A 25,084-nucleotide genomic window follows, 5' to 3' on the forward strand; every position below is an offset into this window, starting at 1 on the left:
CATACTGTTAATACAATAATTTCTGCTGTTAATTTTCCTGTAAATAAAGACACTAGGGATGGGCAATTGGACTCCTTAATTAGCAGCTGCTGCATTCTCCCTTGCTATCCTGTCTGTCTTAGAAAAAAGACTCAGTCTAACAGCCAGCTGGGCTACCCTTTTGCCAGCACCACCCATCCTGAACATTCCATGGATACCTTGAGACAACTATGCAAAGACTGCAGCTGACTGCCTTGGCTCCTGAAGGCACAGCCCCAGCCAGAAGTGTGTGAAACAGTTTGCACCAAATTTTTCCTTTCACAGTCCTGAGTGAAATCTAGATGACCTTGAAATCATTTCCACTTTGGCCAAAAGGAAGCACTTTTCCCTCAGAGAGGTGACTGGTCCAACTCAGTGATTATGATGAGTACCAAGAGATAATGCTAAAAATTAGCTCTAACAAATAAGTATGAATGACCCAAAACAAATGGCTACGATGGGTCCAAGGGGGGCTTCTGGGGCATATAAAGCTGGCAGGCTCACTGAGTGAGCCAGCTGGGAGACACTCTCCTGTGTTGCTTCCCCTAAAACTGCAGTATTTGGTACAATAAAATGCTTCTCTAAATGGTCTTTCTTGCCTACTTTCAGTAATGTGGCTGAACTGGTCACCAGAGTGAGGGGGAGCAGGAGAGTCGGCGGCAGCAGCATCAGTATGGCAGTAGTGCTGACAACTGAAAGCTAACAGATGAAGAGGCAGACATAGCCCTGCACAGTGGCAGCCCACACTATTCTCTTGACTTCAAGGTATCTCACTTGCTCCCAAACAGCTCCCAAATACCCAAGGCCTGAATTGATATTGAACTACTCCCAAATATCCCAGCATGCATCAGAGTTAGGGCAGGGGAACACCGCGGTCACACAGCTGCCTGACAACTTGAGAAGCAACTGAATGAACAGCTCAAATGGGCAGGAAAAGGAAGAAGAAAAGCAGAAGGAGAGAGTGTGAGTGACAAGATAAAGGGGAGCATAAGGATAAAAGGTGTGGGGAACTAAGAGATACTGCAGGTTACCAGATTTCCAGGGTTATAATGTGTCTCACTGCCCATGCTGAGGGGTAGTACCAACAACCACTTAAGAGTTAAGGCCTACGCAGGGCTAAGGATTTCCATACCCAGAAACTGGAGGACTAGAACCCTATAGACACCTCTTCTGCTACCTCACTGGCAAAGCTTGCAGTTGCTAAACACTAATGAAAGAAAAGCTGTTTAGAGAGCAGCATTTGAAGAGTTTCCTTCCCCTTTCCTACACACAGCTTCTATCTGGGTAGAACAGCTACTGGTGACTACTTCCATATGAAAAGGAAAACTGGTAATATAGATAATGTCCTTGCTCAGCATACACAAGATCCTGGGCTCAATTCCCCAGCACCAGAAAATTCAACAACTGAGCAACAAACATAACTAAGTACTCCGGTACAACGGCTCAAACTTGTAACACTGGTACTTGAAAGCTGACACAGAAGAGTGCCCCAAATTCGAGGTCAGGCTGCAGTACTAAAAAGACAACAAATCTACAGGGGACAGGACAGTAAAATCTCAAAACAAAGGGCTGGAGAGAGTTAACAATGTGTGGTAGAGCTGAAGTCTCAGCACCCAGGTTAGATGGCTCACAACCACCAGGGGATCCAATGCCCTCTTCTGACCTCTACAAACACCAACACTAATAATCACACAGACATAATTTAAAATACATCATTCTTTTTTATCTCAATTTAAACTTCAATAACTGTCATACAGAACAATTCAGAAAAGGCCCAATTTTTTAATTAAAAAGTAGGCTATATACAAAGCATCAAATACAAAAACAAGCATAGTATTTTTTCAACTAATTTACATAGCTCTGGCATTCAATGACAAGGAAAAAAACCTGCCAAGTGGAGTGGGACAGACTACAAAGTCACAGGGAAAACAGAGGCAAACTACAAGATCTCTAGGAGGAAATCAAAAAACCACCCAAAGTGCCTAGAACAGGGCCTAGCAAGACTACTGCTACTCTTACCATGGACATATGCTATGGCACATCTAAAACACTTCACAGAGAAATGAGGTTACCCTATTCTTGGGAAAACCTCTACCATTTCCCAGAATTCCATACACAGTTCTCATTAGCCCTAAGTAAATGCACACACACTTCCACTTAGGCCTATCCATAGCAAGCTACATAAAATCCCAAGGATGAAACTCTCTAGTCAAGGTCTCTCACCAACAAAGAAGCAAGAATCTCAACACAATTAACAACTGCTTGCAGCCTTTCTCCCTTTTTAGCTACAAAACTTCAATATCTAACTTAAAGGCAAAGAAATACATACATCCCTGTGCAACCCTAATGGCCTCTGGTTTTACTTTATCATATTATAGTTTTACTTATGTTATCTTCAGAGCCACCTTTTAAACTTGTTTTTTTTTTTTTTAAAGGAAAGGAAAGGAGGCCAGTGAAATGACTCTGTAAGGAGAGGTGCATGTCATTAAGCCTGACAAGCTCACCTAATCCTTGGGACCCATGTGATTTTAAAGAGAATCAATTCCTACAAGATGTCCTCTGATCTGCAAACACCCACATACATACACATAAATAAACAAATGTAATTTTAAGATGGAATGGAAGAGAGGCTAAGATTTCTCCACTGAGATTGGACCAAAGGGAGCCTAAAAAAGGAATGAGTCTACAATGAGCTCAAATCTGACCTATCTCAGAACAAGCTGGAAAGATGGCTCGGTGGTTTAAAGCATTTTTGATTCTTGCAGAGGGCCTAGGTTCAGTTCCCAGCACCCATACCTAATAGCTCACAGCCATCTGCAAATCCAGTTCCAGAGGATCCAATGCCCTCCTCTCAGGTCTCTGTGGGAACTGCACACGATAAAAACTTACACATATATAAGCAAAATACTCATAACAACATTTTTAAGATTAAAAAAATAATAATAACCAGTCTCAATAAGACTGCTATCCAGTTACTGCCTAAGGCTCTTAAAAGGCCACTGGGGAGAGCAGCACACTGGTATTCTTCTCTCGGAACTTCTCCCATCCTCGTTTCTTTTTCCTTTTTCCTGAATAAATCTACATTTGCTTGGCTCACTCCTTTATCAAATTTCCTTGTCCAAATTCTTCTTGACCATGCTATGAATTTGGAAGCTCAGGGTGGTTTGGGTGACCACTGATACCCACCAGTACTCTAGCTCCCCAAGTTAAGCTAAAAGGCCTGTCATTCTCTACAAGATAGATAGATAGATAGATAGATAGATAGATAGATAGATAGATGGATGGATGGATGGATGGATGGATGGATGGATGGATGGATGGGTAGATGGATGATTCCTTTCCTTTATTCTGTCTGAGGAAGTACAGTCACATTAAGTGTATCTTTCTGAGCACCTTTCTCCTTACCCATTATACATAAGACTTAAGACTGTACCTTAGAATCTTTTAATAAAATAATCCAACTCTATTTGATCATACTGACTAATCCTGAAATTCTTTTAAGCATTAAAGCCAAAATTCAGTTGTATAAATTGAGATTCCCAACATATTAGGGAACTCCTCAAGCTGAAAAAGGTAACAGCATGGGGTTGTGTCTCTGTTCCCAAGTATTTAACAAATTAACAAAAACACATTATTTCCTCAAAGTTATGTAGCTAAAAAATGACAGTGTACAATGGTAAGCAATAGCAGTATGATTCTGAACAGTGTGGTACGCCAACTACATAACAATGGCTATGAGGTAAGCAATCCAGGCGCTAATCCTTGCCCACTAAGCAGATCAGAAACTATGTTATAAAAAATTATTCTGTAATTCATTAAGAGGTAGAATTGTTAAGGTTGACACTGGAAGTAAGGGACATGCAAAAAAGTTACATTAAGGGAAAACTAGGTCCTTCTCATCAAGAGGATGAAATCTCTCTAGCCTTAAGACCTAACATTCCAAGCTACTGAAAATGTTAATCAATTGAGATAGCCAATCACCTGACCAGCCCTCAGGAAGTAGACTCTAGTTCAGCCTGATAAGAAGATAGGCAGAGTGATTAAATCTTTAATGAGACGTTGTATTTTTCTTTTCCAGAATTACTGCCCCCTAGTGCAGTCCCTGCAGAGTACCAAGAGGCTTGGCTGAGTTTGCCTACCTTTCTAAACATGCTCCTCTTCCTTTTTCCTTCTTCTGTCTTCAGTGCTTTTGTTTGTCTTAATTTTTATTAGTTCCTTGACAATTTTGTAACAATATGTTCTGATCATATTCACCTCTTATACTACAACTGAACCCAGACTCAAATTTTCTCCCTTCCCCACCCACACAACTTTGTGGCTGTATGTGTGTGTGCGCGCACAAGCTCATGTCTGTGTGTGTGTCTGTTTTACCTGTATGTATGGGACGTGGTGTGCTTGTTATGCCTACAAGAGGATGTCTGATCCCTGGAAATGGGAGTTACAGGTGTGAGTCATCATGCAATTGCTGGGACCAAACTTCAGCCCTCTGCAAGAAAAAACATCAGGTGCTCTTAACTACTGAGCCACCTGTTCAGCCTAACAGTCTTTTTCTTTTGGCTGTTGGCCAGACTCCCAGTATGCTTTGTTCTGGTACTCTGGGATTCCTTGCTCTTTCTCTAAAGCTCCCCTTCCTCACCATGTGGCTAATCTTCAGCAGAGCTTAACTCAAATACTAGTAGCCTTTTCTCTATTCTCTTCCAGACAGCTGCTGAGATTTACAGTTCGCCTACCCTGGTATTTCTCTTTTAAACTCTCATAAAAGTGTCCTTAAGCTTCCTTTTGAATCTATTTTTAAATTATTTAATTAATGAGATTAAGAATCCAAAGATAGGACCCAGATGGGATGCTAGCTCCCAATCCCTTCCTTTCACTAGGAGTCTGCTTCTCTACTTGGTACTTTGAATAAGCTGTAGCACTGCTTGACTTTCAAAAGTTCCTGCCTTTGAATTCAATCAGTAGAGAAGATATAACTGTTCCTACACCTCTAGAAATCATAAGTATTATAACTGTGCGCACACACACATATCTTTTCTAGATAATCCTGTGTCACTGTTACTAGGGTGACCTAATTGAATTTTTACCACATCCTAATGTTGTTTATCTACAGGTCAATATGCCTGTAGGCCAGATCTTTTCAGGTAGACTTGTCACAACCGCATAGACTAAAACGAATACCTGAGTTGACTGCCAGACCACTTCTAACTTCATTATAACTCAATCTCCAGTTAAAAACACAGCTACCCACTGTCATGACAGGTGACAGCTGCCAGGGCAACCATACTATGGGGGGAGGAGGGGTAACAGAAGAAAAAGGAGTTGGCAACTGTACCCCTGGACATTTCCCAACCTTTCCAAGAGGAAAAGAATATCCCTGTTGCTTATTAATTTATCCCTCCCCTTCATTTTTCACTCAGCATTTATTATCTTCTCAATCCTTAAGAACAGAAAATTTGATTTGCAAATGTATCCCTCACTTCATAGTCAAGAATATAAAAGTCCAACTGCCTACACAACTGGTGCCCAGTTGTGTTCCTGATTCCACGATCCTAAGAGGGGAATAAAATGATTCAGTTTGAAAGTAAAACTGTTATAACATGTTTCCCCTGAGCTGTATTAGAAACTAAGAAATACCAACATGGCAGCCAACAGGACATAGAACAACAGGAAGAACTGGCTTAAAGTGAAAAATGACATAAGAACATTACCACTTAAAGACAATCGTATAATTTTGGTGAAAAAAATTTAAAAACCTGAAATATCATTCTGATGTAAATCTTTTTAAATTATTGATTTCATAGTTTTATCATGAAAAGATACCTAGGAATATTTGCTTGCTGATTTTCAAAATTATCTATGAGACTTAGATTTTTTTGTCTGTGTAAGTAGTAAAGGTGCATGTCTTTAATCCCAACATTTGGGAGGCAGAGACTGCCCAATCTCTGTGAGTCTGCAGGCAGGAGCATTTAGAGAGTTTCAGGACAGCCAGAGTTACAACGAGAAACCCTGTCTCAAAAAAAAAAAAAAAATTCCCAATTGCTTGGTAGACTATATATCTGTGACAGGGAATGTACAAAATGAGCCCAGGCTCTTGCTTTCTTGCTCTCATCCCTTCCCCCTCTCTCCATGTGCTCATAGCCTGCCTCTACTCCTGTTCCCCCACCCTACTCTTCTCTTCCTACCTTTCTCTGTCTCTACTGCCCTCTCAACTCCTCTCCCTTATGCCCTGTATAAACTCTATTCTATACTTAAAAAAAAAAAGGAAAAGGAAAAAAAAAATGAGCTCAGTACATATTTGAACTGAAAATGACAGCTAATTTTACATATAATTATAGTATCTAGTTGTTTGATCAAACATTGTTCACAAACAATCTGTAAGGGTGTTTCTGCATGAGGTTAACATTTAAAATGCTCTAGCTAAAGTGAGTGGCCCTTATCCAATTAGGTCTAAATAGAACAATGGTTCCCAACCTATGAGTCTCAACATCTTTAGGGAAGGAAGTCACCTATCAGACATTAGATATTTACAGTATGACTCATAACAGTAGCAACATTAGAGTTATAAAGTAGCAACAACGTAGTTTTATGGTGGGGTCACCACCACATGAAGAACTGTATCAAAGGGTCGCAGCATTAGGGAGGCTGAGAACCAGTGAAATAGAACAAAAAACTTGATCTAAGTGCCAAAGAACTAGAACATCAGACTGTTTCCTGCCTTCACATTCAAACTTAAAACATGGTCTTGCAGACCTGAGTTAGCCAGTCTTTGGACCAGAACCCTCCTAGGCTATTCCATTCTCATATATTCTTTCTCAGGCTAAATCTGACACCATTCGCTCACTATTCTTGGTATCCAGTTGGCTGACTATAGATCTTAAGAGTTGTCAGACTCCATAATTATAAGCCAATTATTTATCGAAACTGTGCACACACACACCCCGATAAGGTTCTGTTTCTCTCAAGAATATTGACTGATATACTGTGACAAAAAAGTTGTCAAAAATATTAGTCATAAAAAAATATATATATTAGTCATGTTAGTTGGGCTGATGAGATGATCAGCAGTTAAGAGTCTTCCAGATAACCTGAGAGCCTATCCTATAAAAGTAAATTGGTGTAAAAAAAGAAAAACAGTAGTAATAAAATGACTCCTAATGATGACATTCTGCTATACTCATAGATCAGTACCTTGTTCAGCCATCATCAGAACAGCATCCTCTGCAGCAGATGAAAGCAAATATAGACCCACAGCCAGACCTCATGCAGAGTGAGACCTTTAAACACTCAGCCCTAACCGGGAAGTCTCCAACAAATCCCTCCCTCAGGGCTAAAGGAACCCACAGAAGAGGGGGAAGACTATAAGAGGGATAGGAGCCAGAGGGGATGGAGGCACCAAGAAAACAAGGCCCTCCAATCAACATAAGCAAAGCTTTTTATGACCTCAGAGACTAAAGCAGCACGCATAGGGCCAAAATAGGTATGCACCAGGTCCTCTGTATGTATTTTATGGCTTCCACGGATTCCTGAATGTGCATACAAGTGGGTCTCTAGGGCTTTTTACCTTCTGTTGTTTTGTCTTGTCCAACTTCAATGTGATAGTTTTTGTTTTATATTTTTATATTAAAAAAAAAGAACACCAGTCTTTTACAAGAGGACATTCCAGCATTCGTATGATGGCTGAAACTCTACAGACACCCAGTATACACAGGTGGCACAAAGATACGCATACAGACAAAATATCATACACAAAAACATAATAAAAATTCTCTCACAAAAGTTGTTATGCCAAAAGTACTCACAGCCAATTTAAGAGGTTCCAATTAATTAAAGATGATACAATCATCAAATCTTCAATCTGAGTTCACAAAGCACTATGAAGACATGGTGGCACAAACCTTTATTACCAACCAGGGCTTACACTCAGGAGGCAGAGACAGGCAGAGCTCTCTGAGTTCAAGGCTACCCTGGTCTACATAGTAAGTTCCAGGGCAACCAGGGCTACATAATATGACTCTGTCAAAGAGACAGAATTATTCAGATTCTATCAGAATGTCTCTTGATGAGATTAACATGTAAATTGTTCTCTCTAAAGTGAAAGTAGGTCCAAATAAAACAAGGTTAATTTTCTTCAATACAAGGGAAATCTTACAGAGAGACTGACTGACGGAGAAATTAAAAACCTACACAACAAAGCAAGCAATTAATTAACAAGATATCATTCAGGAAAAGTCTTAGTACTAGCTATACTTTTTTACATCTATTTATTTATATTATTTATAGGGAAAAGTGTATGCCATAGCATGCAAAGAAATAACTAAATAAGTTTCTTTTAAAGTTTAAATATCAAACAAGTTGATGAGTTTAACATCATATCTACATGTCTAGTTATTTATAATGTGATTTTAGATTAAGGTTACAATTTAACATCCTTAAAACTGTGTTCCCTTGTATCAGAAAAGTTACTATATTCAGTTAACTATTTAATAAAACCACATTAAGTATACAATGAGATTTCTGGAAATACTCCTAAACTAACATCTCAATTGCAGGTTGCACACAGTAGACTCATTGTTAAGTAACTTAGTGGCCACCAAGCTATAGAGAGAATAATCTCATGTTCATACACAGACATAGAAAACAAGTTTTAAATTGCAGGTGACTTATTTCTGTTTCATGCTTATCTATATAGTCTGTAAATCTTTATAACATGAGTTACTTTTTACATTTTTAATACTAATAAATTTATAGGTAATGGCAAAGTCATTAAGAAGTGGTCCCACTTGCCCTTTCCCAGTTTCTCTAATGGCAACATCTTACATAGTAAGTACAGTACAACAGCAACGACAGGCAGTTGGCAGTGGTCCAGTGCAGGAACGCACACCATCTATGCACAAAACAGCCTCTTGTGCCTCACCTCCCTTTGGGTCACACTGTTCTCATCACTTCCCCATCACTAACACACTTTGTCATTTGCAGAATATCCACAAGTGAAACCTACAGAATATGAACCTGTAACACTGCCCTTTATCACTCACCAGATTAGGACCTTTTTTTTCTTTTAAAAAAAAAAAAAAAAAGACAGTTTCTCTGTGACCCTGGCTGTCCTGGAACTCAAGAGATCCACTTGCCTCTGCCTCCTGGGCTCAAAGGCCTATGCCACCACCACATGACTAAATTTTGTAGTTTTCTGGTCAGGCCCATCTCCTTCAGTGTGGTACTAAGATAATCTTTAGACCAGTGCCCTTTTGCTAGAGCAGCAAGTGCTCTTACCTGCTGAGTACCTCTCCAGTCCCTACTGCATACTTTCTCAAATGACTTAAATTTGCCTCCAAGTACAAATTAAAACATTTACCCATGCACAGTTCCCATTCTCATCTAGCATCAAGTCAAAAGAAAACAAAAACAAAAGACATTAATAAACACATGAAGCACCTATGGAGACAGTATATCTCTTTTTGTTGTTTGTTTGTTTTGTTTTGATTGGAGGGTGTGGAGGGCAGGGATATGGAAGGTGGTTCCAGACAGAGTTTTTCTATATAGCCCTAGCTGTCCTGGAACTCGCTCTATAGACCAAGATGGGTTTGAACTCACTGAGATCTCCCTGGGATTAAAGTCATGCCCATTGCCACCACTCTGCAAGGTCAGCATATGTCTTTCAATCTTACATCACCAAGTATTAAACCAACTGAATCTGGCGTTTATAATGTTGCATGTCAAAGAAACAAGCAATGCTCACAGCAAAAGAGGTGTTGGCATAATAAAATTTCCAAGGATTCTCTGCCCTGGTACTACATTTTTATTGTTTTCCCTTAACTCATAAAAAGATTATCATTTAAAAATTAGAAACAGGGCTGGGCATGGTGGCACTTGCCTTTAATCACTGCACTGAGGAGGCAGAGCAGGTGGATCTCTTTGAGGTTGAGGTCATCCTGGTCTTCATATAGCATTCCAGGATAGCCAGAGCTATATAGAATGATACCTTTAAAAAAAAAAAAAAAAAACCCAACCAATTATATGCATTACATAGATGTAATAGCACATGTATAATTTATGGATTACTTGAATCAAAATCAAAATAAACAGTTTATCAACTATTCTTGCTGTAGCTAATTTCAATTACTTTAATAAGCATTTTTCTGAAATTAGTGTTCCACTACTGAACACTGCAGGAAAGATAATGTAGCAAAAGAAATATAATCATCAGATTAAATGTTTTAAGGCAGGAGGACAACATGGTTCAGCAGGTTAAAGGTTCCTGTCACCAAGCTGATGACATGAGATCAATTCCCTAGGCCCCGCATGATGAAAGGAGAAAATAACTCCCTCAAGCTGTCCTCTGACCATGATAAATGCAGTATTCAGCTCACACCTGTGCACACACACTCTAAAATGTAATCTGTAAAATAAAAAATGTTTAAGACTGGATATAATGACATATGTCTTTAATCCCAGAGGCAGGTGAATCACTCTGAGTTTGAAGCCAGCCTGGTCTACATGAGTTCCAAGCCAACAGCACTACATAATAAAACCTGTCTCAAAAAAATAAGTAAAATTATAAATGAAAAAAAATTTAAATATAGGGTATAGTGAGATGGCTTTGCAGGTAGAATGCTAACTGTGCAAATGTAAGGATAAGAATCTAGAGCCCCAGAAATGATATAAGACAGCCATGGTGGCCCACCTGTAATCCCAGAATGCAGAAGGGAAGGAAGAATCACCAAATTCTTTAATAATAATAATAAATAAGGAAAAGAACAACTGAAAAAAGACACTCAACAATCCTGGGCCTCCATATGCACACACACACACACACACACACACACACACACACACACACACACACACAGGAAACAGCCTAGATTTCAACTAGAATGACAGGCATCATTCAAGAGCAGTTCTAGCAAAGTAGATGTAAAAGCTTTCCTAAGTAACCAATGGCACACTATAGTCCCAGCTACTCCAAAGACTAAGCCAAACCAAGTTGAAGACCAGCCTGATTACCAGAGCATGTGCAGTGGTTTGAATGAGACATACTCCTTAGTCTTGTGCATTTAAATGCTTAGTGTCCAGTTTGCAGCAATGTTAAAATATGTTTAGCTATGACCTTCATGGAATAAGTAGATCACTGGGGGACAGACTTTAAGGCTTCAAAAGCATATGACATTCCAGTTTACTCTCTGCTGCCTGCCTCTTCAACATGTAAGCTCTCAGCTTGCACCTCCCATCACTTTGTCTGCCTGCTGCCATACTTCATCACCATGATGGACGACTCTTGTTCCCCCTGGAATCATAAGTCAAATAGGACCTTCCTGTTGCAGGATATATGAACACACTGTGAACCCCAAGACTGTGAACTAGAAAACCCTATATCTTGCTGTGGCGTGCTCAGCCTTAGCACACCCCTTAACCCAAGAGCTTTCTGCACACAAGAGCTAAATGACAGGAGGCAGTGCAAGCAAACAGGAGACACTGAGTGAGCAGAAGAGAGAGGAGGACTGCAGGGCATCTGGGACAGCATGGGGGAGGAGCTTCTCCTTCTGGGATGTTCAGCTGGGTGTTTTCTCTGCCTCTCTGAGCCAGCAGGTCTTCACCAGAATACCTGGTTCCTAAGTCTTCATTTGGTAATGGAACATTTGAGATGTTGTTTCAAAACATCTTCCTTTTTGAAGTTGCCTTAGCCATGGTGTTTTATCACAGCAATAGAAAAGTGATCAAAACACTGTCTCTCTCAAAGCACAAAGTGTAAAAATAAAATTTTGTTACATTTCAAATTTAGAAAACATAATTCTTTTTTTTTTTTTTTTAAGAAAACACAATTCTAACCAATAAAGAACTTAATGTTCAAAAGAAAGGGCCAAGTGTTATGGCCCAGGTAAAAGGATCAGGACAAGACCAACCTCTACCAGATAGAAGCTCAAGGTCTGTCTGGCCTACAGGGGACTTATCTCAAGGGGGAAAAGTAAGAATTTATTATCAAAAATCAATAAATTAGTCAGAAAATCTACTAATAAATATATAAAATTTCTTAAGAGTCAGCATTAAACTTTACTAGGATCACAAATTGTCTTGATAATTATGCTTATTAATATTAAAATAGAGCCTTTTCTTTCAGGAGTTATTTGGGAGCAGAGAGGGATTCTGTGTAACCCTAGCTGTTTTGTAGCTGATACAGCTGACCTGCATCTCAGGGACCTGTCTGTCTCTGCCTCCTGAGCTCTGTGACTAAAGCTTTTCAATGGCCATAACTGGCTCCTTTAGGAGTTCCAGTCTTTCATTTCACAACAGAAGTGAACACCAGAATCTTTCACCGGAAGTTAGAGTTCTAAGCTAAGTACAGCACTCAAGCTGTGGCAAGAGGATCACAAGTCTGAGGTCAGCCTGAGCTACATGATGAAAAAACATGTTTCAGTCAATAATTTAATAAACAAATTATCAGAAAAAGGTGTTCTGAACCCCAAGATCAATTTTTAGGAGAGCCAGCAGCCAATAAGATAGTTCCAGCAAGGGGTTGGGGAACCTCTTACTCAAAAGTAGAAATGAATACTAGCTAAACCTGTTAGTCAGTATCCAACTGGCCTTCCCATTTATCTTTATCATGCAGTTTTATAGAATGATCAGCCACATCAATTCAAAAGAAGCAAAGGCTAAAACGTATGTCATGTCCAAGCATTAGAGTATCCATTAGAGTCACCTCTAGAACTTTATAAGAATTACACAAGCTCACAATCCAAATACTGGAGACAGCCAACTGATCCAAGAGACCTGGTACTGGGCCCATGGACTACGAGCCTTCCTCCAGTGAGAAGCACTTTATTAGTGGAGTAGTTAGGGTTCCCCGGTTTCCTGAGTGACTGATCTTTTCCTTAACCACACTGACAGACACCTCACTATGCAGCAGCTAAGAGTTCTGTTCCTTACTTTCCCACAGTAATTCTAACTCCCTCCCCGACTCTCTGACTTATAACATCAACACTAAAGTGCTATCTCCTATATTTCCAGATGTTAAAAACAATCACTTGACAGATGCGATTTCTGGCACTAATCAGCCTAATTTTCTAAAATACTGTGTTACTTGGCAATCTTGTATTTAAACTTCAAAAATTTTTATCTTGTAAAGCCACAAGCAAAAGCCAAAAGAGAAGAGCATCTACATTGACAAAGTCTATTGAATATCCCCAAGTACTCAGTTTCATCAAATTCTAACAAATTTACTTTCCAATTATGCAATAGATGAAGCAGTATTTCAGAAGGGATATTGTCTTAAAAAAAAAAAAAGATACAGTAAGATCTAAAAGAAAAAAAAAATCTAAAAGAAATCACAGACACACAGTTGCTTTGTTTTGTTGCAAGCAGTGAGGTTGGCCCTGACCATGGAAGGCAGTATCTCTATTACAGGGATATACCCTCCAAATCTTTTAAAAAGGCAGACCGTACATTTCTCAAATGTAAAAAATTGAAATTACTAAAAAGGAACTTAAAGCTAGGAGGTGGTGGCGTATGTCTTTGGGAGATGGGATGGGGGCAGAAGAATCTCTGCAAGTTCCAGGCCAGCCTAGTCTACAGAGCCAGTTCCAGGACAACTAAGGCTAAACAGAGAAAGCCTATCTCAAAAAAAAAAAAAAAAAAAAAGACATAAAAGATACAGGCTAAACCAAAGTCATAGCAGTGTGTTTGAATATTCCAGAACCAATTTGAATACCAAACTATGGAAATGGAAAGACAGCTGAGAAACATAGAAACAACACTCATTACTTAAACCAAAATGGTCAAAGGCAAGATTAACTTCACCAAGGCTTGTATTATACATCACCAAAATATAAATAATTCATTTCACCTCTGTAGTATTTATTCCCAAAATCTAGAACTCCAAACTAATCATGCGAGGGGGGATAAGAGGAAACCTCCAACATTTTGTAAAATACTTAAAATAATGCTTAAAATTTTATTCAGGCAAGGCAATACATGCCTGTAATCCCTGCAGTGAAGTAGCTGGAACAGTAGAAACATAGTTCAAAACTAGTCTGCAGTACCTATAAAATCCCAGTACAACCTTGTCTATATGATGACATACGACATACTGTCTTATACACACACACACACACACACACACACACACTCGCACGCACGCACGCACGCACGCACAACCCCTCCGTCCAAAACAGGTCAGCCATGAAAAACAAATAAGATTAATGACCATGTAAGAAGAGATTAAAGACATGATTATTAATGTAGTGTGGTACCCTGGGTTAGATTCTAGAACAAAAGGACTGAAAGACCAAGATAAATCCAGACCCCCCCCCCCCAACAGGCAGAATAGAGCCAAGAATATAGGTTAGCCGGTTCAGTGACTTTTGTTCCAGGACAATCTTGAAAAACCAGGTGTTTCTCTTGTGATTCTTCACAGGTATTTTCAGTATTTTCCAATGACGCCCTTCCTAGCCCTTTAGGGTTCTGGTTTTTTCCATTAAATACCCCTTCTCCCGGCTACTCGGGGTCAAACTCCTCTACCCTGAGTGGGACATGAGTCTTGGCCCCAACGCACTGGCTCCAAATAAACCTCATGTGATTACAGCAAGGACGGTCTCTCATGAGCTCTTGAGGGGGATCGTTTATCCCGAGACTTGAGTGAGGGTCTCCCCTCTCTGGGGGTCTTTCGGGACTAAGTATAAAAACTAGTGAGACCCAAGGAACAAGTTAATAGTACTATTTTTTTAGGATATATTTTATGTATATAAGTACACTGTAGCTGTCTGCAGACACACCAGAAGAGGAAGGACATCAGATCCCATTACAGATTGTTGTGAGCCACCATGTGGTTGCTGGGAATTGAACTCGGCGGGGACCTCTGAAAGAACAGACAATGCTCTTAGCCACTGAGCCATCTCTCCAGCCCAAAAGTACTTTTATTTTTTTAATGCATATATCTGGTGGCCAAGGAAGTCAGAAGAGGATATCAGATTCCCTGAGACTGGAGTTACAAGATGATTATGAGCCTCCATGTGGGTGATGGGAATCAAACATGGGTTCTTTGGCAGGAACAAGTGCTCTTAACCACTAATCAAACTTTCCAGCCCCCAGATAGGTAGGTGGGTAGGTAGGTAGGTGGCTAGGTAGGTAGGTAGACAGACAGACAGACAGACAGACAGACAGACAGACAAATAGTAATAAACATGACTAGCTCAAAATTCTAGGGTCATTTAGAATGAGGACAAATATCACCACCATACACATTGTGTGACATGTACTAGTCTACACACATACACACTCAAAAAAATGTAATAATAAAAGTGGTAATTTATCTAAAATAAGTAACAGTCAAAATGACTTCTTACATACATAAGCAAAAAGCAATTATTTTAATCATATTTATTTACATGCTTATTTTTCACCAGAAATATCTTTTAAGGAAATAAAAGTTTCTGAAGCCATTTTGAGTAACTATATACAAGTAATGTTGAACTTGTAAGTTAGAAGAACAAAACTGCTAAGCCTTTAATTATTAGTAAATATATAACTGTTGTCTTTACTTGAGCATTTTGGATGTTGAGAATACAAAACTGATAGTTGTAATGTCACCTTTGAGCAACCAGAATCATTTTCTTCCAAATATTCTCTTAACTCATGCATCAACCTAATGCAGTAAAAATTAAAGGAGGCCTACCAGTTCCTGCACTTCTCACTCTGCACAGTACTGCACAGTCCCCAGGCCAGAGCCACTCTACTCAGCCCAGCTGTTGCTCTATAACATGGTCCACAAGACGCCCGCTCCCAGCTGTCTCCCTGCCAGACAAGAACTTAGCTCACATTCTCCACAGCCCAGTAAAATCACGACTCAACAATCAATAATTTATCAAACAGATTTATATGTTAAAATCCCAATCCACAATACATCTACACAATAAATTTACAACTATTTAACAAAGATGTAAACTGCCCACCTAGATAAAACAAATTGACCCATAGAAACCCTTAGAAATAATCAAATCTACCTATCACCAATTAAGATCTTCTGGGTCTAAATCTTCTTTCACAGGCTCCATGTTGACTCTCTTCCTTCCTCCTCTCTCCTGCCTTACAAAAACTTTATCCGCACCCCCACTCTCTATTGTCCAATCATGTATCACCTTGACATCAACCTACATCAACCTACTAAATAAATTTTGTAAATGCCTATGATACACCAGTGCTGTTCTCAGTTATGCCAACACCTGCCATCAAGACAAGCTATTTGTCTCACTGCTGTTCTGTGTACATAGAAGAAAGGTATCTACTTCCAAAGAGTAAAAACCAGGTTTTTGGTTTGGGTTTTTCGAGACAGTTTTTATGTGTAGTCCTGGCTGTCCTGGAACTGGCTTTGTAGACCAGGCTGGCCTCAAACTCAGAGATCCTCCTGCCTCTACCTCCCAAGTCCTAGGATTAAAGCTGTAAGTCTACATAAAGAAAATGTCTCAAAAAACAAAAAGAAAAAAAGCACCAGCAGCAAGGAAATATATCAAAATCAGCTGTGACATAAATTACTCTTCCCATAACCCCCTTGGGAATTATCCCAAAATAAACCACTGTAATTAATTGAAGGGATTTGTAGTAATGCTAAGAGGGAAGGTGTAGAGAAAAAGATTACAATTAGTAACCATGGGCTAGAGAGATGGCTCGGCAATTAGAAACACTTAGTGCTCTGTAATCAGACCCAAGTTCTCTGACTCTCTTAGCCTCTCTGCTCCTTCTGTCCCCATCCACATCCACCCCTCTCTCCACTCTGTCCCTGCCTCTCCCTTTCTCTCTCTCTACTCCATCCTCAACTCCCCTCCCCATGCCCCATAAGCTCTATTCCATAAATTAAAAAGGGGGGGGGGGGGCAGGTTTGGTTCCTAGCACGTACATGAAGTAGCTCACTAGCACTGCCAGTAACTCCAGCTCAGGGAAACCAACATACTCATGTGTTACCCACAGAGATATGCATAATTAATTTAACTTTTTTTAATATGTGAAGGGAGAAAAAAAGCTACTAACTACTACAATTAAAAAGTTTTAGTCAGGTATAGTGGTACACACCTTTAATGTCAGCACTTGGGAGACAGAGGCAGTTCAAGCCTAGCCTCCTCTGTACATAGAGTTCCAGGACAGACAGAACTATGTCGAGCAACCCTTTCTTAAATAAAAAAAAAAAAAAAAAAAAAAAAAAAAATTAAGTTCTAAAGAACTAAAATTGTAGTTCAGTGGTAAAGTGTTTGCCTGTGGAGTGGTTTGAATGGGAAATGCACCCAGAAGCTTCAATATATGCGTCTTCTGATGGATGGTGCTGTTTGGGGAGGTTATGGAACCCTTGCTAACGGAAGCTTGTGCGTAGGGGTGAGCTTTGACTCATCCCACTTCCTTTTCTTTCTCTCTGCTTCATATCTAATGTTGAAAATATGACATCTCAGCTTCCTTCTGCTGCAATTTTAAACCCCACCATTATAATTTCTCCTTCTGGTCCTGTAAACTAAAATAAAATCTTTCATAAGTTGCTTTTGTTTGTGGTACTTTTTTATAAGAGCCAACTAAAAGTACCTACTAGGACAAGGCCCTAGACCCGATCCTTAGCACTCAAGGAAGAAAATGCTGGGCATAATGACACACTTCTATAATCCCAGCTCTCAGGAAGCTGAGGCAGGAGGATTACCAAAACTTCAAGGTTCAAGGCCAGCCTGGATTGCATAGCGAGACTTGTCTAAGAATAAGAGGGGGTCTGGGTTTTGGCTTACTCATGTTTTTGTTTGTTTCAATGAAGACGATTCAATCCTGTGTCTTATGAATACTAAGCAATACTTTTTACCACTAAAGCACACCCCTAAATCCCTAACTTCTTTCCTTTTTCTACTTACTTCAACAAAGTAAGGATTTTAAAGGTCACAGGTTCCCAAAAGACATCTCTTAGGAATCCTCAAGACCCTTTCAGAAAGTATAATTTTCATAATAATACTAAATTTCAAATTTTTCATATTGCTAAAACATTACTTGCTGCCTTCACTGAATTGGTATTTCCCCTGATGTTTCCTCAACAACCTTGGAGGACATCTAAACTTCAGATGTCCGATCAGCAGGTGCACTCACTATGCAATACATCTCAGTCCTTGGATACGACGAGTCAGCTATCTCAAGGAAGGATGTGACTGTGAGCTGCCACTTAGAAACAAAACACTTTTCTTGAAGAAACAACTGACAAATGATGGTTACTTACTTAATCTTGTGCATTTAGCAGATATTTCCATGAAAATGAACAATAAACCTGTCACATCAAGGGAAAATCTGACAATATTTATTACTAAATTATACATTTTGAGCTTCTGAATTTTGCAAAACTTGCTTCTACCACTATGTGGTTAATAGCTTTCCAGGTTTTGTTGTTGTTATTTTATGTTCTAAAGAGAACAATGAACAGTAAAATGTATAAACAGTTGGGAGATCTTATAACTCAAGGAATAAATATTTTCCAAATGACTAAAGAAAATTCTGGACAGATAAAATATCAGGCACATCAACTGATCTTAATAAAAGCTAATATTAAAGCTTCCCTACAATGGCTTCAATGCTATACTGCAGTTAGTCCTTAAGTAACTACCTTTAGGGGCACAACCATTTTGACTGTGATAACAACTCCACATGTATAGTAAATGTCATATGATGTCAGTACACAGGATCTAAATATATAACTTTTAAAGGGGAACTACCATTTGTTGAATTTCAGGGTGGCATCAAAAGACATGCAGAATTATCTGAAAAGCCTTCACCTTTTCCAAACACCTACATGAGGCCAAATACCACAGACATGCCTCAAGAAAAACAATTCGTCACAATTGGGTCAATACAGTAGGAGATAAACCCAGCTGTTATCCATTAAACAGCACATTAAAGATCATGTAGGCTAAACTCCAATTTTCAAAACCATAATTTTCATTTAAAATGTCATTTCAATTAACAGGTAGGTGTATGGTCATTTTTTAATGCATTAAAAGTCCTTACTGGAGGGAGCATGATATAGATGCCTCCTCAGAAGCTCTGCCAGAGCCATACAGCTGACCATCAGACTGAGCACAGGGACCCCAATGAAGGAGCTAGAGAAAGGACTGAAAAGAGCTGAAAGGGTCTGCAACCCCATGGGAAGAACAAAATTACCAACCAACCAAACCCTCCAGAGCTCCCAGGAACTAAAACACCAACCAACAAGTACACACGGAGAGACCCATGGCTCCAGGTACATATGCAACAGGGGATAGCATTGTCTGGCATCAGTGGGAGGAGAAGCCTTTGGTCCAGTGTAGGGAAACGCCAAGGCACTGAGGTGGGAATGAGTGGTTGGGAAAGGGAGCACCTTCATGGAAGCAAGGGGAGGGGGAAGAAGGATGGTGGGGGGGATAATATTTGAAATGTAAATACAGAGAATATCCAATTAAAAAATATTTTTGAAAAAAAAAACAAACTGCTTTGAAAAAAAGTAAAAAATGACATACTCAGACACACTTGAAAACATACAAATACTGTACTGAGATTTAATCTATAAAAGCAATCACCTGCATGTAAAAGAGAACACAGAGAGGATATAAAATGAGATGGGAAAATGGCTCAGTGAATAAAGTGCTTATTGCACAGCTAAGAGGACCTATGTTCTATCCCCAGCTGGCAATGACTGTTGTAGTGCTATGACTGGAAAAGGAAAAACAAGTAGACGCCTGAGGATGGCTAACCTCAAGTGCATTCTAATCAGTTAGCTCTAGATGCCAAAATGAGACCCTGGGAGTATGGGGGTGTTATGAGAATCTAAGGAACAACACTTAAGGTGAGCTCTTAACCTACATACACACAGACACACAGATCTATACCTATGTACATACACAAAAAGAACAGAACTTCTCACGAAATACCAAAAAGCATTTATATACCAATTCATTCAATATTTTCCATTTTATCTTTGAATTAATCTTAAATCAATATTAAGGCATAATAAAACGATTTTTTTTTATTTTTATTTTATTTTATAGGTCTGGTTATTGTACCTGTGTGTATGTCTATATACCATGAGTGTGCCTGGAGCTTCTGGAGGACAGAACTGTAATTACAGATGCTGTGAGTCATCATAAGGATGCTGGGAATTAAACCTGGGTCCTCTGGAACAGTAGCCAGGGCTCTTTACTAAGCCAACTCTCCAGCCCCTCAAATACACTTTCCACTTTTATATTTTATTCTGGTTTCAGAAACACAAAAAGCACAAATCTTCCCCTTTTATCAGATCTGATGCAGAACAGCATTGATGGCAACTTAACCTGTAACAGAAGAAAAGGACTAGTCAATCTGATTCCTAAGGCAAAAGGGAGAATATTTTGTTCTGTTATTTGATCCAGGACCTCATGTATAAAAAGGCTGGCCTCAAACTCTGTGGTTGAAGAGAACTTCTGATTCTTGAATTTCTACCTCCCAAACACTGAAACACTGGACCTACATGCCTGGTTTTATGTGGTGCTAGAAATAAAATCCAGGTACTCAGGTATGCTATGCAAACACTCTAAAGACTGAACCACATCCCCAGCCCCCAAAAAGTACACACATACACACACACACACCCATAAGAGCAGAACTTATCTGATTAACTCTTACTTTTCAAAGTTGTACTTACTATGGCTCAGTGGGATAGAGAGCACTCGCAGGGCAAGAACCAGGCTTTGTGTTCTATTCCTAAGCACCAGGAGAAAGAAAGGTACACTATGTCTTATGCCTTCAATCACAAATAAATCTGGCTACATCAATTTCAGATGCAGCAGCTAATAAAATTCTTAAATTACTTCTGTCACCTTTTCTAATAACCCAATATTAAAGGGTATTATTTCCTTCCTTAATGACTAGCATCCCATGCTATCTAACAGTGTTACTGCTAAATATTTTTTGTAACTGGTCTTTTGCTACTTTGCAGGTTCTTCATTCCAACCTTCTCTACCTCTTTTCTTCCACCCTTTCAACCCACTGACACTAGATAGGAAAGAAAAATAGAGAGAGGTAAAGGGGGCAATGTTATCATTAGGCTACTTCCTGATTTAGTGATCCAGTTTCTTGGGGTAAACTTGGTCTTTGCCTTCAGAATATCTAATTCTTATTTCTTCTTTGCATAGGACTATTTAACAGCAGCCAACAGCAATCACCCAATAACCCTCTCCAGGCATGTACATATATACATATGAATATACATATACATGTATATGTGGTTGGAATTATAAGAGAAGAGGCCTGTCATTGGACGAGAAGGAAGGATAGGCGGGAACTAAGTTTTAGGAAGAGGGAGAGGAGAAAGGGAGTGACAACACGGAGGCAGACACAGACGTTCTCTGCGAATCTCAGCATAGTTACAGGCTGTTAGGAATTTTTTTAAGGGATGGATGTGTACAGGATGATTTGACTTGTCTAGGTGGGCAAATTATACCATACCAATTGGATCAGAGTTTACTGTCTGGTGTTTTCCTCCGTGTGGCAACTTAATTAAGTTCACAAGAAGGTGCAGTGGCAGGAAGCACCAAGGCAGCCATGGAATTGGGATGTGTGGACCTGCTGTGGTAACAACCTGCCAAGGGAACTGTGAGAGGGCAGTCATCGCTGGGACTATGGGGTGGCAGCAGAGAATGTGAGCAGAGTTCCAGGCTAGCAGAGAGGCAACCAGAAGAGAGATACTAACCAGAAGGTGATAGCTGCTGAGATAAATTAACATTAGTTCCGAAGGTGCCGGAACTAACGTGAGAGCAACTGCCTGGGGCAGAGAACCAGGAGCAGTACGGTGCGGTGACAAGACATAGACATATATCCCCTCTAAAAAGTCTCCAAGATTCCAAACAGCACACAATTGCGGCCAGCAATACCACACCCCTTCTAGAGCATAAACAGATCATAGCTACTGAGGACAATCTGATGTGACACCATATCCCATACCTGGGATTAAAATTAAAACGTATTTCCATAATATTTGTGTTTTCTTAAAGAAATCATAATTCCAAAATTTCACTACATATTTTTATATAAAGTTTTATTTAAAAACGACTGTTTATCCATTTACACAACTACAACTAATAATGCAAAGACAGAAATGAGTAGATGCAAAGGCATGTATAATATAGCCTGCAAAGCCTAACACATTTGCAATCTGAGCCTTTAGAAAACACTTAAAATTTTTAATTTCACTAAAGATAAACCCCACTATAGAAGATCTTTATCACTGCTTAGAGCAGTGGTTTTCAACTTTCCTAATGCTGTGACATTTTAATACAGTTCATGTTGTGGTGACCCCAACCATAAAATTACTTTGTTGCTACTTCATAACTGTAAATTTTCTATTATGAATCATAATGTAATTATTTGACCCATAGGTTGAGAACCACTAGCTTAGTGTAAGAATTAAGCCTTGCTGTTCATTCTGGCGCTACAGGGAGAAAATAACAGGAAAAAGAAAACAGTTCCTCTAGAGATAAAACTCAGGGTTCCCAGATGGTAGTGCTAGAGCTACACAGAGAAACCTTGTCTCGAAAAAACAAAAACACAAACACAAAACAAAACCAAATAGGAAACCTCAGGGTCCACTATAAGTTATTATCTGCAGCAAATAAAGAGTGGGTGTGTATTTTATGCAAGTCTGTCTGTCCCCTACATCAGGTATAGCATCAAAAAATTATATATAGGGCTGGGCTGTTGATCTAAGTTTAATCCCAGCGGCTTCCATAGTAGAAGGAAAAAAAAAAACTCTTGCAAGGTGACCTCTGACCTCCAAAGGCACTCATTCACACACAGCACAAATGCACACACACACACTAAAGTAGTGTAATAAGTCTTAAAAAGAACGGCTATACAATCTATGGAAACAAAGAACAAGGACCCTGTTGTGCACAGCAGAGAAATACAGAAGCAATTTCATCACCACCACTGTTAAACATTACTCTCCAGGTGACTACTATCCAACACTACTAGAGAAGAAATAAACTAAAAACTGAAGACAAAACTCTTGGTAAGTAGGTAAAATTATCACTGAACCCAAATATAACTACATTCCTAGAAAAGTAACTGAACCAACCAAAATGTTCTTTTTTCTTTTGTTTGTCTTTTGAGACAAGTTACTCGGTGTAACCCCGGCTGTCCTGGAACTCAAGAGATCTGTTTGCCTCTGCCTCCCCAGTGCCAGGATTAAAGACATGCACCACTACCCCAACTAAAATATTATTAAAAATAAGTTAGTAAAGTTTTGATACACACAAAAAAGCTTCTATGCGTGTAACAATTAAGAAAACCTATTTAAAAAAAAAAAAAGGAGGAGGAGGAGGAGGAAGAGAACCTAATGAAGAAATCTGACCATGTAAATAAGCAATACTGAAAGGTTGACTATCTGACTGAGTGACAGAGTACTTGTCTATCAGGCCTAAAGACACACAGTTTTAATCATAAGCACTGAAAAGTTCAGAAAACCAAATGTCTACAAAAATGAAAAAACTTCTAAACTACCAACAAGGGCTGGAGAGACAGCTCTGCAGTTCAGAACTCCGACTGCTCCTCCAGACAGCCCAGCACCCACATGGCAGCTCACAGCTGTCTGTAACTCCACTTCCAGGGGGCCTGCCACTCTCATAGACACACATGAAGGCAAAATGCCAATAAACAAATACATACATAAAATAGTACTTTTGTTGTGGTTTTAGTAAGTAGAAAGTCTAATTCAAAGTCTATATGTAAAATGACCAAGCAATAATTAAGCTCATAAAAGTAAAGTAAGCACAGACAGCTATGCATGGCACTGTACATCTGAACAGAAAATCCTAAAACAGAAGAGATATAATACTAAGTCTAAAACTACTATAATAAAAATTGTATTAACAGACCCAAGAATAAGTCAATGAAATCAAATAGGTTATCTGCAGGGAGACACAAAACACTAAAATTCAATAATGATAAAGCTAATTTTTCATATTATATTCAAAAATAGAATATAAAATGTATTATAGTACAGGCAATAAAGTAGGCTCATATCTCAAATTTCATTATCATAAACTCAAAATGGATAAAAGATGTAAGAAGTGAATTAATGACGCAGTTAGAAGCAGACACTGGGAAGCAAGCCAGAAGCACGAGAGCAATTCACACAGAAGCCATGAAAAGAAATTACTGAACATCACAAGCTTCTGAGTCAGGCATGTTTGCCTGTGCCTGTCCTGACTGTAAACCCAGTCTAGGACAGATCTAGACTGTAAATCCAAGATCCAGGCTAGCCAGCAACACAACCAGCAGGTTGGAAAGGGTTCAGAAGTTAATAGTTCTTCTTGAAGAACTATGTTCAGTTCCCAGCAGTCACATGTGGCAGTTCATAACCCACCAGGGGATCCAACACCCTCTCATGGCTTCTCAAGTACTGAACTCAGGTGCACAAACTCATACACAGACACACACACATAAATAACATTTTTTAAAAATTTAGAGAGAAAAGGAAAGCTAACTGTGGTGGTACATGGCTATAGCCCTGGTCCTCAAGAGGCAGCAGCAGGGGCTTGAGAGGTGACTCAGCAGGGAAAGGCACTTGCTGCCACGCATCATTACTTGCATTCAATCCCCAGGACCAACATGGGAAAAGAAAGCCATCTCCTCCAAGTTGTCCCTTAAATAGCACCACACGTGAGACAGCATACACAGCAATGGACATAAATAGGGGTAGGGTGGGAGACAGACAGACAGACAGACAGACAGACAGACAGACAGACAGACAGACACACCCCAAATGAATGAATGAAGTTTTTGGGAAGTTTAAGACCAGGTGTGGTACTGTACTCCTTTCATCCCACCACTCAGGAGGCAGAAGCAAGTAGATCTCTCGGAGCCAGCCTATATAGTGTATGAGTTCCAAGCCAGGCAAGGCTACACAGTGAGACAATGCCCTCCCTGTCCCCAAAAAGCAATGTATTTTCCAGAGACACAGTCAAGATGACCATTCCAGTGGGCACGTTGCCACAGGCTTTTATATCCCAACACTTAGGAAGCAGAAGCAGGTGAATTTGTGTGAGTTCATGGCCAAACAGGT

At 39.5% G+C, this 25,084-nt stretch overlaps 1 protein-coding gene across 3 annotated transcripts in view; it reads right to left on the reverse strand.

The window, feature by feature from the left end:
* Positions 1-25,084, reverse strand: part of MEMO1 (mediator of cell motility 1) — a 96,793-nt gene that overhangs the window by 54,262 nt on the left and 17,447 nt on the right. Inside the window, exon 1 of one of the 3 annotated variants that reach the window (XM_080919474.1) lies at positions 20,049-20,160. The exons of the other annotated variants lie outside the window; for them this stretch is intronic. Coding sequence (XP_080775600.1) covers positions 20,049-20,130 — 82 coding nt within the window. The 5' untranslated portion in view covers positions 20,131-20,160. Of the gene's footprint in view, positions 1-20,048; positions 20,161-25,084 lie in introns of those variants that run through there. 3 annotated transcript variants of the gene reach the window in all.

This window comes from Micromys minutus, assembly GCF_963924665.1.
Source record: "Micromys minutus genome assembly, chromosome: 1".
Lineage (NCBI taxonomy): Eukaryota > Metazoa > Chordata > Mammalia > Rodentia > Muridae > Micromys > Micromys minutus.